Below are 15325 nucleotides of genomic sequence, written 5' to 3'. Positions count from 1 at the left end.
TATAGTTGCTTAGAGTTGCAGATGAGAGGCTGGCAAGTGAGGCGGGGAACGTTGGAGTCTGCAGCAAGCAAGCCTCGTGCTCGCTTCAGTGCCTGGCTGCCGGCCGCCATCTTGGCTGAGAGTTAATTTGCATATACTCACTGATTAGCCAATGAAAAGGGTAGCGGTCGTATGCTAATTACCATGTTTCTCTTTTATTAGTGTAGATGGGATCACCCACTCACCTATTCATTCATCTAGTAAGGCATAAAAAAACTCACCTACATTTTAGGAGTGGCTATCTCTAGGTGGTGGGATTACTGGTGGACTTAATTTTCTTGTCTTTTCAAACTTTTCTGTAATAAGCACTATTTTTATAATACTACTTCAAAATCTGTACAGGGTGGGGCAAAAGTGGGTTTACAGTTGTTCATATAGAAAATAACACAATACAATAATTAATAATACAAGAATAAGCTGTTTCATATATTAACAACTATCACATATTTTTGCCCCATCTGTATTAAATGGAAGGGACAATTTTAGAAATAAGAATAAAATGCAAATAACAAGAAATACATTTACTTCTGTAAGATATCACATGTGCTCTCACTAACAATCCCAAATTTAAAGTCTAACCTAAGTTTTAATGCTAACCCCAAACAAAATTCCCCATGTTGTCCTATGTCATAATCAGTTAATCAGATACTAGTAGGTGCCCTAAGAGTTAGAAACCTTCTGCACATCAGGGGACATTTATTCAACTGCCTAGTATTTCTTCCTGGTGGTCCTATAGATATTTTGAAATGTTCAAAATTGAATTCATATTCAACATTTAACCTGTCCAACACTGAATTTGTCATCTTTTTCCTCAAATTTGCTGCCGTTCTTTATCTCAGTGAATGGTATCACCATCCACCCACTCAATTAACCAAGCCAGAAACCTTGGACTCCACTTCCTTCTCCTCCCCCTCCATTGAATCTATTACCACATCCCATTAATCATGCCTCTTAATTTCTATGGACTTTGTTCACCTCTCTCTATCGCACTGCACTGCCTTCCTAACTCTGGTTACTATTGCTTCTCATTGTAATAGCTGGCACCAGGAATTGAACCCGAGCCCCTATGGTGCGCAGGCTGACACTCCAACTACTGAGCAACACTCTAAATTTCTTAAAACCCTTAAATGGTCCCCAATGTTCTTAGCATAGTATTCAAACTCTTTAACATGGCTTATAAGATCCTACAGGTTCTTACCCTTGTTTCCTTCCCCAGTTTTCATTTTCTCCAGCTCCCCTATGCTTACTCAACATTATAGTCATCCTAAACCACATCTGGTTCCTAGAATGTGCCATGCTCGCTTCCCTCTAGCCTTTGAAGACATGGGTCCCTCAACGTGGAACACCTGGCTCATTTTAAGTCTCAACATAAAGTTAAAAATTAAAAATTTTTCAAAAATTTATTTTTATTGATTTCAGGAAGAAGAAAGAAGAGAGAGTGACAGAAATATCAATGATGAGAGAGAATCATTGATCAGCTGCCTCCTGCATGCCCCCTACTAAGGATCCAGCCCACATCCTGGGCATGTGCCCTGATTGGGAATCGAACCATGATCTCCTGGTTCATAGGTCAACACCCAATCACTGAACAACACTGCCTGGGCAAATTTAACATTCTTTAAAGCCTTCCCAAATCACCTTTGACTCAGTCATGAACCTATAAGCACTGGGTGTCCCCTGCTAGCTTTCATGGCACCTACCATAACTAGTACATTTATCACACCGTATCATTAGTGATTCCATCTGTATCCCCCACAGCACTCTCACTTCTAAGAGTTAGACCTGTATCTAACTTGTTCATATTTTATCACCAGCTAAAATAGTACCTGGGTCACAGAACTGCTCAATAAACATTTGCTAAATGAAAAAATATAAAATTATTTTTTAAAAATATATTTTATTGATTTTTTACAGAGAGGAAGGGAGAGGGATAGAGAGTTAGAAACATTGATGAGAGAGAAACATCGATCAGCTGCCTCTTGCACACCCCCTACTGGGGATGTGCCCGCAACCAAGGTACATGCCCTTGACCAGAATTGAACCTGGGACCTTTCAGTCTGCAGGCCAACGCTCTATCCACTGAGCCAAACCGGTTAGGGCTATAAAATTATTTTTAAAAAATAATGATGAAGAGCCTGGCTGGTGTGACTCAGTGGTTGAGTGTTAACCTATGACCCATGAGGTCACAGTTCGATTCCCAGTCAAGGCACATGCCTGGGTTGCAGGCTCGATCCCCAGTAGGGGATGTGCAGGAGGCAACCAATCAATGATTCTTACTCATCATTCATATTTTTTTCTCTCTCTCCCTCTCCCTTTCTCTCTGAAATCAATAAAAAGGTATTTTAAAAAAATGATGATGAAGAGCAGTTTTTGGGTTGTGGCTTCCAAAGGCTAGTATAGTAGTAGAATATGTGTTGTAGGACATATTTTATTTTTTTAAATCTGTAAAAATAAAAATTCTATGTGTCCTTTTAATGGAAAAGTTGCAACCTATCTTACTAGTTTAGTCACAGACCTTGTGACTATAAACTAATTCTACGTGTATAAATACATGTTGAGACAATGGCATTGTGAAGTAAGGCAGGTGTTGTCATTTTTATCTAAATCTCAGAGAAATTACAAGATTTATCCAAAAAGAATTCCAGACCAGTGCTTTTCCAACTGGTCTAACTTAATGTGTTAATCACCTCTTGTTAAATAAAGATGATACTACAGACCAACTACAAGATGAATATGAACTTTGAACTGTTTATCTACTAACAGAATTGCGTCATCCACCCAAAGTATCTCTGTTTTGTTCATGTGACCACTGACACACATGCATGGGGGGTGGATGGAGGAGGGCAGTTTGTTGTAATAGGGCAAAGCAGTGCTAACTGCCTTGTGAAGGGATCAATGCCATGACCCTGACCTGAATGGCTAGGGTTTCCCAACCCTCTTTCATTTCAATGCAAACAGACTTTAGTCGAATACCAAGAACATTCAGAAAAAGAAGAAAGGAGTTTAACTTCAATGAAGGCACAACTCAAACACAGTAGTCTGGTATTAAGATTTTTTTGTGTCCTGAAATTTTACAAAAAGGTCAATCTAAAATGAGTGCTCTATTTAATTTACTTAGGCCCATTTAGATGCTGAAGAGGGTATACTTTTTTTTTTTTAATCCTCACCTGAGGATATGGTGGGTTTTTTTTTTTTAATGATTTTAGAGAGAGAGAGGAAGGGGAAGGGAAGGAAATGGAGAGAGAAACATTGGTGTGAGAGAAACACTGATCAGTTGCCTTCTGTACATGACCAACCTGGGATTGAACCTGCAACCTTTTGGTATATGGGATGATGCTCCAACCAACTCGGCCACACTGGCCGGAGCAAGGGTATACTTTTTATTTGAAAAACCTTAGGACTCTCACTATAAATAGCTAATGTCAGTCTCAAAATTCAGTAGTTAAACATAGTTTTATATTCCATGAAGTCTACTTTTGTGTGCATTCTGAAAACATGTCGAAATATGTTTTGCTTTTTCCTGCTGCCCTCCCACTCCTTCCTGAGTCACCAGGATTTTGGCATCAGATTGCAGTGGTGATGAAAACTGATGATGCAGCAGGTGGACAGGAAGGGGCAGTAGTGGAAAAAACTTAAAGGACAGCCTGAGAGATCAAGATAAATACTTGGCACATAAAAGCTTAGATACATATAGGCAGTTCCAGCCAAAGTTAGTCACTGAATTATTTCATAAGATAACTTGGCATCTAAAATATAAGCACATACCTGATAGCTGCTACCTTTCCAGAATTTTTTCATTTCTTTACGTCTCCAAGCAACAATTGAGGCAGTAATAAGTGTGCATGGTACTAAATAGAGGAGAGCAGGTTGCCCCTTTTTCATCAGCACCAGAACAACAAAGGTAATTATCATGCCAACAGCATAGGCTGCAAAAAGAATAACAAACATCAGTCATTTCTGAATGCTTCCAAAGGTGGATTTTAAAAGATTAAAAAAATGTATTTTTATTTTATTTCAGAGAGAGGAAGGGAGAAGAGAGATAGAAACATCAATGATGAGAGAGAATCATTGATTGGCTGCCTCTTGCACACCCCCTACTGAGGATTGAGCCCACAACCTGGGCATGTGCCTTTGACTCGAATCGAATCTGGGACCCTTCAGTCTGCAGGCTGACCCTCTGTCCATTGAGCCACATCAGCGAGGGCTTTTCTTTTTCTTTTTAAAAATATTTTTATTGATTTCAGAGAGGAAGGAAGAGGGAGAGAGAGATAGAAACATCATTGATGAGAGAGAATCATGGATCGGCTGTCTCCTGCACACCCCCTACTGGGGATCGAGCCTGCAACACGGGCATGTGCCCTGACCGGGAATCGAACCATGACCTCCTGGTTCATAGGTCGACACTCAACCACTGAGCCACACCAGCCGGGCCAAAGGTGGATTTTTTAAATGCCTAGTTGAAGTACTGGTTTTTAAGTATTTGAGGACGATTTTACTCTATGACTTCTTTTCATAATTTCATTATTTTCCTAAACAGTAATTAGGAGAGACATTCTATAGGACTTTTGAAAAACTTGGAAACTGGTTAGTATAAATACTAACCATCAACCATAGGTAAATATCATAATTCAAGAAAGTCTCATGTATCTGTTACCATTAAGGATTTTGAGTTGTCTCACATTTTAGATAACTAAAATTTGGACCTGTAGGTACTAATGATTGCTTTGAAAAAAATCTTCTCACACTGATTATGTATCTCCTGGTCTTGTGCAACAAGAGCATACCAAATATCATTTCATCTTTTCTTAATGACTCGGGGTCTCATTTTGAACATGGGATCTGAGAATATTGAGCTGGAAGGGCCTTTACAGACAACCGAGTCTACCTCCTCATTTTACAGATGAGGCAATGGAGGACCAGGGAAGTGAAATAAGCTGGCCAAAGTGACACAGCAGAAGTGACACAGTCCCTATTATTCACCTTTTCACCAAGTGTTCTTTTATTGTATCACAGTAACTGGTGCTAGACTCTTAATGTTAATGCCCTTAGAGCAGTGGTTCTCAACCTGTGGGTCGCGACCCCTTTGGCGGTCGAACGACCCTTTCACAGGGGTCTCCTAAGAAACATCCTGCATATCAGATATTTACATTACGATTCATAACAGTAGCAACATTACAGTTATGAAGTAGCAACAAAAATAATTTTATGGTTGGGTCACAACATGAGGAACTGTATTTAAAGGGCCAAAAGGTTGAGAACCACTGCCTTAGAGAGTACACACTTAATGGCCTCAGAATGCTCTTCTTTTTTCATTTTTTATCTCTTCATTCACTTGTTGTTTCTAGTTATCAGGGTACCTATTTCTAGCACCACCCTTCTCTACTGCTAACCTACACTTCTAATTTTCTAAATTTAATTCAATTGTGGAATGGAAAACCTTGCTAGAACAGTACCTACTAGTAAATGGCTCTGGTGCAGGCCATTTACCTAAAAGAATTCTGGTGTATGGACTTTGATATACCTATTTGATATGTTCAGAAGTAGTATTTTTGGCTCCCTTCCTGCTCCTGTCTGTTCTCAACAATAGGAACAGAGCCCTAACAGGTTTGGCTCAGTGGATAGAGCGTCGGCCTGTGGACTGAAAGGTCCCAGGTTCGATTCCGGTCAAGGGCATGTACCTTGGTTGCGGGCACAACCCCAGTAGGGGATGTGCAGGAGGCAGCTGATCAATGTTTCTCTCTCATTGATGTTTCTAACTCTCTATCCCTCTCCCTTCTTCTCTGTAAAAAAAACAATAAAATATATATTTTTAAAAATACAATAGAAACAGAGAGATAAGTAACAACTACTTGCTGTCCTAGGTGAGATGTTATTGTGCCATAAGTTCATTTATATAAATACATAGTTATCCGTACAGTATTTTTTTTAAATCTAGTATTATATAATTTGACTACTTGTGTGCCAGTTGCTCTAATAAGTATTTTACATATAAAATGTAATGTTTTTCTTTCACATATAATTTCCTTGTTAAGCCTCAAAAACCTTGTGAAGTAGGTAGTAAAGTATAATTATTCCTTTTTGACGGGAAAAAATATTTTTCTTATTAGATAGTGATGGCGAATTAGAATTTAGAGCTCCTTATTTTTAGACCTCTACCTTTTCCTACATATAACACAATTCAACATAATAATAAAAAAAAACACAAAAAAGTTACCAATTGTGGAGGAGACATAGTATATAGAAGAAGAACCAGTCTGCTCATCAAATCTTCTACAGTATGCAATCAACAGGCCTTAAAAGAAAAAACACTCAACGTTATTTTCTTAAAACTACCACCACAACTCATAACACAACACTGTTATATTTTCTCTCTACTTGACTTTACTATGTAAATAAAATGTTTTTTGGGGGTGTGTGTGTGTATTTTTCATAAGAGCTAGTACTTTTTACCCATCCACAGGCACTTAGGACCCAGGGAAACGGTAAGAAACGTGAGGAAGGACAAAGTGTCAGCTAATTGAGAAATATTAATTACTTCTAAACTATATTTTTAGTGGGCTAGGGTGAAAAGTTTATTCTACGGGTAGCCCAATGAGAAAAAAAATGCAGAGGTGCAATAACGGTCAGAGAAGACATGTTAAAAGCTCGTCAACTCCACCATATGCTATATGTTTTGTATTACAGTACCCTATAGGGCAGTGTTTACTATGTTTCTAAATCACCTTTACTAAATCACTTTTCCTAAAACGTAACTATTACTTTAAAACAGAAGTAACAGAAATTATAATACATTTGGTATTATTGAATTAAATTTTTAAAAAGGGTTTTGAATATATTATACTTCCTTAAGGAAGAAGGTCATACTGATCCTAGTTGCTTCCTCTAAGAGACTTTTTGAGCCATGGAAGATATACTTTGGTTGTTACCAATTGGGCTTTGTCCTCTACCACTCAAAATGCTTTTTTCTTTCTTTATCATTGATCCCAGCTCTAGCAATAGTCAAGAGATACTTAATACAGAGTAGGTAACTTTTAACAAGTACTATATATTTGACAAATTGAAATGATCAGTATTTTTTACTGAAATTGTTACAAACAATTGCTTACCTGGTACAATAATGTCTCCAAAACCCAATATGGAAACTGGCATGGGGCATACACTCATTACTGAGAAATATGCCAGCTTTGGTACTTTGATGACTACTGGTAACTGTAATTATTTAACAAAAAAAGAAAAGAAAAGAAAAAGGGTCACCAATAAACCCTCTTGGGAATTTTTACCCATACCTTTTAGAAAAGGAAGAATTAATATTAGAATGATTGTTTTAACATTTTAAAACTGACATTTAGAAGAACTTGAAATTAGAAAACATAAACTAGACACATATATATTCTGAATGTGTAGGAAGCTTGAAAGAAAGAGATATGTAGTTCTGGAAAAAACGAAACACGTGTAGGGTTAACTATTACTTCTAGTATCCCCACATCTAACCTCTTTTCCATTTTTAGCAAAAATATGACTTAGGCCTTGAAACAGATCTTTTTTTTTTTTTTTTTGGCAATCTGGATTTTTTTCCCCCAAAGAAGAGTCTTGTCTCAGAGGCTATAATTTAAAGTCCAATGAACATATCTGAAATACAATCCTTACTTTCTCATGGGGAGCTGAGGGTTGACCAGTGGCTTCCACCAAGTTTCCATCATTCTAGGATGAAACCCAAGTCAATAGGTATTTAATAATTTAGAATAACTAAGAAAAGGGCTATATTCTGTGAGAAATAAAGTTTTACAATACCTTAACATGCACGACATGACCAATTAATTACACAGGAAGGCAAATTATTAACTGGACACACATACATACAGTGGCAGCCAGTTCTGTTTAAATGCCATCGCTACCTTTTCATTATTTCCAAAAGGTCCAGCTGCAAGTTCAACCATGATACTCTCGCCGTTCTAAAATTGAGAAGATGAAAGAAATTGTCCAATCATTTAAAGAGAACAATCTGACAGTATTCAAGAATGATTTGGCCCTGTGGATTATGGCCTACCATAAATTGATTTTTTAAATGCACCATAAGCCCTGCTGCTGTGCTCAATGGTTAGTGCCGACGTATGAACCGTAGGTCACAGTTCTATTCCCGGTCAGGACACATGCCCAGGTTGCGGGCTCGATCCCCAGTAGGGGGCATGCAATGATTCTCTCTCATCATTGATGTTTCTACCTTTCTCTCCCTCTCCCTTCCTCTCTGAAATCAATAAAAATATTTTAAAACTAAATAAATAAAATAAAATACTCCTTTTTTCCTAAAACAGTCTCTGTAGATAAGGTGGAGTAATCAGAAACAAAATCCACCTAGCAACACTGTTCCACTTTATCAGAACTCAACAATTTTCAGAAACTGACAGATAAACCATATACAGCTTATATGTATTGACAATCATATCTAGCATTTCTAATGGGCTATAAATTTTTCTGTTTTTAGTTATATTATGTCATATATTATGTGTTCTTAGTCATTTTTAGCGATAACAATTAATGGGGACACAAGAAATATTTATTTTTTAATATTTAGATTTGTATTCAATATTGGTAACTTTATTTAAATAAATATACATTTGATCTCTGGCTACTCCCCACAATAACAAAACAATGAAGCCAAACTTGAGAGACCCAGCCCTAAAGAACTTGAGATGCTTCTCTACCCTAACTGCTGTCCAATATCAGCCCTGCCTGCTTTTATGTCCCAATCAAAACATTAACCTTAGCTGAGTTCTCTCCCTTGTGTCTGGCTCAGGCTTGTTATGTGGGCTCTGTGACGAGCTCATTAAAAAGTTATTTCCTACCAGCCAAGTCCGCTGTGGAGAGGGGAAACATTCTGAGGTAGCGAGCTTCAGAATAGGTAGTGGGAAGGTAAATAAATGCTGAGGTTTAGAAAAATTGATTTACTAACTACAATATTTTACATGTGGGTGGGTGTAAAGGAGAAGTCACCGGAATGTTTTTAGGAGTACTTTGCTGACACCTGAGCTAAGTAGGAAGAAGGATAAAGTCCTGAGCTATAGAAATCTTTTCCTCATGTTAAGCTTTGGGTTACTGAAGGGTTAAGTTACAGAGTTTAGAAAAATAAACTAATATTTAATACAGTTCCTTACAGCAAACTCCCATCATGTGATTCAATTTTCAGTTAAAAGAGTTTGGCTTGTTTTCTAACTGTTATTTAAAACATTTAACTGAAGAACATCATTGATATCCTCTCAAACAGTCCAAGGTATTTGAGTAACTACTATCTGCAAAATACTATAACAAAAACCATGGTGTATGAAATAAAAATGATGCCCTAGCCGGTTTGGCTCAGTGGATAGAGCATCAGCCCGCAGACTGAAGGGTCCCAGGTTCGATTTTGGTCAAGGGCACGTACTTCGGTTGCAAGCTCGATCCCCAGCCCTCATCAGGTTGCATGTGGGGAAGCAACCAATTGATGTGTCTCTCTTCCACTCTCTTTAAAAATCAATGGCAAAATATCCTCAGGAGAGGATTAACAACAAAATGAAGATAGGCTCTTATTGTCAGTACTAATAGACACTGGCCACTGGCCCTGCTAACTCATTAAAAGTTTACTAATACCAGGGTTGAGAACATGTTTAGATTGTCCAATATTCAATACTTGAAATTTTCAGTGAGAACAACAAAAATAAGAAATTGCATATCTGATTTTCATTTTGAGTTACCTACTAAAAGTAAGGTCTATAATTTCAATAAAAACAAACCAGACTGAGAAGACAGTGTTAAAGTAAATCTGTAACAGTGAACAGAGCAAAGAGCACTTCAATCTTTCTTCCTGATCAGACTACTAGAAATTCCTAGTTGGTGGAAACTAAGATAGAAAAAAAGGAGATGAAGAATTCCCTAAGCACAGAAGGAAGAAAGAGGGCTTAAAGACATTTTTATTATTACCCTATACTTTTAAAATTCAAAAAGTTTTTATGTATAGAGATTGGAAATAGTTTGCTGGCAGACACGTTTGACATTTAAAAAGTGATGCTAGTGTTAAAACAGAATGGAAAAATTATTTTAAAACAAGAATTTATATAGCTATAGCCACTGTAAAATTTATGTGTCATATGCTATGACGATCTGTTGACCTATGACAATGGCTTTATAGAGAGAATGGTTTACTTTCATTATGAGATCTCTGATGGAGTGCCTTACAGAAACATCTTATTGAACCAAATACATTGATATAAGCTAGGACAACTTTAGCTAGAACTTTAAAAAAAATGCTTTAATAAGTTAACAATTTTTGTTATAATCCGTAATACTAGTTCTGTGCTTTTGTGGGGTACTATTGCAAATAAAGTCAATTAGTCAAATGGCTCATCATCAAGGCACAGAAAGGTGCTAGTAAGATGGTTGGAGTAGTTGTGATTTGGGCCAATTTTAGCTCTCCAATGGGGCATAGGCTTGGCTTACGCCATTATAGCAAGTACCTACTGGAAGTGCAGAGTTTTACAGTGATTTTACAGATGGTAGGGGCTAAAGAATGGATAAAGAACTAATGGGGAAAAAAGTAGTGATTATAATATCAAATATTAAATATGTGAAAGTGACAAAGGATAAAGAGATGATAGAAAGTTACAAAGCAAGACATGAAATAAAATAGGGGAAGTGGGAGAATTAGACAATAATTTAAAATATATTCATGAGATAGGAATAGGGACAAAGTGGAAAAATTAGGCAAATAATGAAAGACTATCACATTCACCCAACACCTCTCCCTTGTTCTGAGAACAGCACCTTCATTTTATTGAGGAGCTACTGGCAGAGCTGCAAATAGATGACCTAGGAGATGCCAGTTGTTATGATTCTAACAAAATGGAAAAAGCCAGTCTGAGACCATGAACACATGGACAGAAGCAGAAAGGGAGCAGATGTAGCCCTGCGTCGAGTTTCTGCAGAGGCCAGCCCCATCTTGGCCTCTACACACAGCTTGGATAGATGGGACCTTTTTGGTACAGAAAGGGTAGGTTGGGTTCTGTTAGTTGCAACCAAAAGAATTTTACTGATGGAAGAGGGAGGATGAAATGCTAGTAATACACCTTCACACAATGGATTAGGAAACTGAAGCACAAAGAGCTATCTGACTTATCCAGGGTTATGAGGGTACACGTTAGGTCTTCAGATTTCCAATGTGGTACTCTCAGATGACAGCTACAGAAATGGGAGTAGCAATGCCACATTTTCATTATTATTGTTGTCTATTTTATCTACAGCAAACATTTACTGTTTCACAATAAGAAAAGATACTTTAAAAAGGGTGGGAAGCAAATTTATAGATATTCTCATATTCACATCAGTCAGGAGACATTTTTTACTTAGCAGAATGGCTTAAAGGCTTGAAAAAAAATCCTCCATTAAAAGGCCAATTTCAATGACAATTTTCTTAAAAGAGTTAGAACTCACTCAGGGTAAACATCTGCAAAACTAATAATCTAAGAGCAGGTTTAAGATTCTCGTCTTTTAGCATGTTTCTCATGGGTTTCGAAATATCATACCTTTGTGATGAATGGTGTTATGAAAACAAAGAACACATCATAGAGGAGGAGAAGGCCTAGAAGTATCACACACGACTGTTGAAAGAAACAAATTTAAAGGTCAAACTTCCCATATCTAAATTAAGAAATTATTTTTCAAATTATAAATAAACATATGAACATACATTTGAACACTATTTTTTAAAGCATTAATGGTTACTACTATTTGTAGTTTTCTCTACAAACCCCATTAAAACTTTTATGTTCTTTATCCTATTCTTTTTATATAAAAAAAAAGAATCACTGAATCAAAGAAATGTTCTTCCCTGATATTTAGTCCTGTAAGGATTTTATAAATTAGGCATATTATGTAAATGATTTAAAATATTTTAGCTAGCATATCAGTAGTAACCTGGGACTGGGGTTTAGGATTGATTGCAAAAGGGCATGATAGAGCTTTTGAAGAGATGAGAAATGTTTAACTTGATTGTGATGGTGGTTATACATTTGTAAAATTTCAATAAACTTCACACTTAAGATGGGTATAATTATATGTAAATTATACCTCAGTAAAGTTGTTTTCAAAAGAAAATATTATCGCCCTGGCCAGGGGGCTCAGTTGGTTGGAGCATCGTCCCACACACCAAAAGGCTGCAGGTTCAATTCCTGGTCAGGGCACATACCTAGGTTGCAGGTTTGATCCCCAGTCGGGGCACATATGGGATGCAACTGATTGATGTTTCTCTCACATTGATGTTTCTCTCTCTTTCTCTCTCCCTAAAATCAATAATAATTTTAAAAACATAAAAAGAAACAATTATTTTAGCTGTCAGAGTAGAATATCCTTACCTTGAAGTTGGGTAACTTCAGTGTTTTAATTAAATTCAGGCAGAAAGCAATCCCCAAGATATCCTGTAAAATCCAAGCCCACCTAAAATCAAAAGAAGTTACTCTATTATTTTATCCAGTTATTTTCAGATGGAACTTTCCTTTTCTTTTTTAAGTTTATTTTTTGTTGTTGACAGTATTTTCCCACCACTTCCCTCTCCACCCAGCCCCCGCCCCACCCCAAGCCTTCACCACACTATTATCTGTGTCCATGGGCTGTGCAAATACGCATTAAGTCTTTGGTTAATCTTTTCCCATCCTCCCACCTCCCTCCCCTGTCAGCCTATTTCTCAGTGGAACTTTTCAAAAGAATAGATCACTAAAGTAAAATTGTTCAATTGCTATGATTTGATTATTCAATAATCAGGCAGCAATTATAAAAATAAAATGAAAAACCTCTCCTATTTTTCATATTTAGTAATTTACTGCCTTAATAGAATAATTAATAATACTATACTATCAGACATAAATGCATATTTATCTTTAATCTTTGAATTTATACATGTCTCTTTCTAGAAAGGCGGCGTATAACAAAGGATAGGTAGCTAGAACATAAAGGAAACAAGAGCTATGCAACATACTCTATCAGAAATGGATATGCATAATTCCCAAATGATTTCTCATACCCGAAGCTGCCTAAAATGTATGAACTTTGCTCCCAAATTTTAGGGTATTAAATCCTTTGGACTTTACTAATTTCATTAATAAAACACTAAAAAACTTAAATATATATTTTTTCTGGTTATCCTTCCTGTAAATGGATGAATACCTATATATTTTTCTTATATCTCCTTCTTTATTAAATAAGAGGTAGCCTACTCTAGTATACTTATATTCTTTTGCATTTTTTTCACTTAAAAATATATTCTGGAAATGACTGCATATCAATTCATAGAGATCTTCATTCTTTATAGCTGCACTGTACTCCATTGTATACTAAATTATGGCTACATCATAATTAAGCATATATGTAATTAAGTCTATTTCAGCTTAGATGTTTAAATTATGATTCATTATTTCCTTCTCTATATGACCTCAAATCCACTAATACGAAATCTGCTTATTTAACAAGTAACTTTTTTCAAGACTATGGTGTTCTGGGATAAAAGCAAAAACTTCCATAATAATCATAATGAATAATTATCAGGACAAGACATAAAATAATCCATCCGTAATCTAAAAGCAAATAAACTAAGTACTTATACCTATCTTCATTTCTAAACACGGCCCAGACAGCAGCTATTGCTATGCACAGTCCAGAGAGAAAAATAAGTCTCACTTCAATGCTTTTGCCAGAACACACAATCCTAAAATGACAACAACAAAAGAAACACATGAGAATAGGTTAGTTTACCTTGCAGATGAAATAAAATGTTTATTTACTGTGAGAAATGACAACTATTAACCACAGTCACAAGAAAACTATTGCAATAACAATTTAAAAGTCTTGATTTTAAATAAAATGTAATAATAAAATGTTTATCAGTTCAATAGAACCTTCTGTGATGATAAGCCATTATAAACACTTTTTTAAAATTAAAATTTTTTTTCTTTTTAAAAAATATATTTTATTGATTTTTTACAGAGAGGAAGGGAGAGGGATAGAGAGTTAGAAACATCGATGAGAGAGAAACATCGATCAGTTCCCTCCTGCACACCCCTTACTGGGGATATGCCCGCAACCAAGGTACACGCCCTTGACCGGAATTGAACCTGGGACCCTTGAGTCTGCAGGCTGACGCTCTATCCACTGAGCCAAACCGGTTAGGGCTATTTCTTTAAAAATATTTTTTATTTCTTTAAAAATATATTTTTATTGATTTCAGAGGGAGAGAGAGAGAGAGAAACATTAATAATGAGAGAGAATCATTGATTGGCTGCCTCCTGGATGCTATCCACTGGGGATCGAGCCCACAACCTGGGCATGTGCCCAAACCGGGAATCAAACCATGACCTCTTGGTTCATAGGTTGACACTCAACCACTGAGCCACACCGGCCTGGCCATGTGGCAATTTAGCACTTGAAATGTGGCAAATGAAACTGAGGAACTAAATTGTAATTTTACTTAATTTTAATTAATTTAAATTTAAATAGCCACATGTATACTAAACTGCACGGATTTAAAATAAGACTACTTTTTCTTGTATTGTTTTATATTATAAAAACCAACATTACAGGATGCCTCATAAGAGATACATACGTGCATTGTCCATATGGTATCTTACGAATTAGTGCAGCAAGACAGTTGTATAGACTCATTGCTGATGCTATGCAGAAAATTGCTATCATAACATAAACTAGAAGAAAACAAAACAAGACACTAAATTATATGAGAACAGAAAAAAATGTAACAAGAAAATATTTACACAGCAATATCAATTCTTTAGCTTTCTCATCGGATCATGATACTTTCAATGCACTGGCCATATTATGATCTGAATTGGTTACTAAACTGAAAATATTTACACCTTGAGCTTTTAAGAGTAATTTGTGTTGTTTCAATTCCTTTATACATTGGAAGGATGATTGCTTAAAGGGTTGTGAAGCTGGCTCTACATTTACTATCATTCAAACTGACATGTTTGTTAAAGATTTCTATGAAGGGAGTTGTACACATTTATGAGTATTTAATTTTAATGTAAGAAATAGAAGAATGAATAAGCCATTATAAACACTTTTTAAAAATTAAATTAAAATTTTTTTTATTGTCTCAAGTTTTACATATGTCTCTTTTTCCCCCGATTGACTCCCCCCACACCACAACCATTCCCACCCTGGGCAAGCCCCCACCGCCCCAGTGTGTGTCCATTGGTTATGCTAATATGCATGCTTACAAGTCCTTTGGTTGCTCTCTACCCCCCCCCGC

At 36.4% G+C, this 15325-nt stretch overlaps 1 protein-coding gene across 4 annotated transcripts in view; it reads right to left on the bottom strand.

Annotated features, from left to right (window-relative positions):
• SPPL2A (signal peptide peptidase like 2A) overlaps positions 1 to 15325 on the bottom strand; it is a 54040-nt gene that overhangs the window by 12612 nt on the left and 26103 nt on the right. For 3 of the 4 annotated variants that reach the window (XM_005863940.2, XM_005863941.2, XM_014537799.1), the window contains exons 7-15: positions 14660 to 14756; positions 13664 to 13765; positions 12420 to 12501; positions 11592 to 11666; positions 7935 to 7991; positions 7687 to 7740; positions 7146 to 7248; positions 6254 to 6331; positions 3805 to 3965 (exon numbers count right to left, since the gene is read on the bottom strand). In XM_005863940.2, coding sequence (XP_005864002.1) covers positions 3805 to 3965; positions 6254 to 6331; positions 7146 to 7248; positions 7687 to 7740; positions 7935 to 7991; positions 11592 to 11666; positions 12420 to 12501; positions 13664 to 13765; positions 14660 to 14756 — 809 coding nt within the window. The remainder of the gene's footprint in view (positions 1 to 3804; positions 3966 to 6253; positions 6332 to 7145; positions 7249 to 7686; positions 7741 to 7934; positions 7992 to 11591; positions 11667 to 12419; positions 12502 to 13663; positions 13766 to 14659; positions 14757 to 15325) is intronic. The other variant, XM_005863942.2, reaches the window with a different exon arrangement.

This window comes from Myotis brandtii, unplaced genomic scaffold (assembly GCF_000412655.1).
Source record: "Myotis brandtii unplaced genomic scaffold, ASM41265v1 scaffold182, whole genome shotgun sequence".
Lineage (NCBI taxonomy): Eukaryota > Metazoa > Chordata > Mammalia > Chiroptera > Vespertilionidae > Myotis > Myotis brandtii.
Note: the sequence above shows the minus strand (reverse complement) of the source record. Positions and strands in the feature narration are given on the sequence as shown.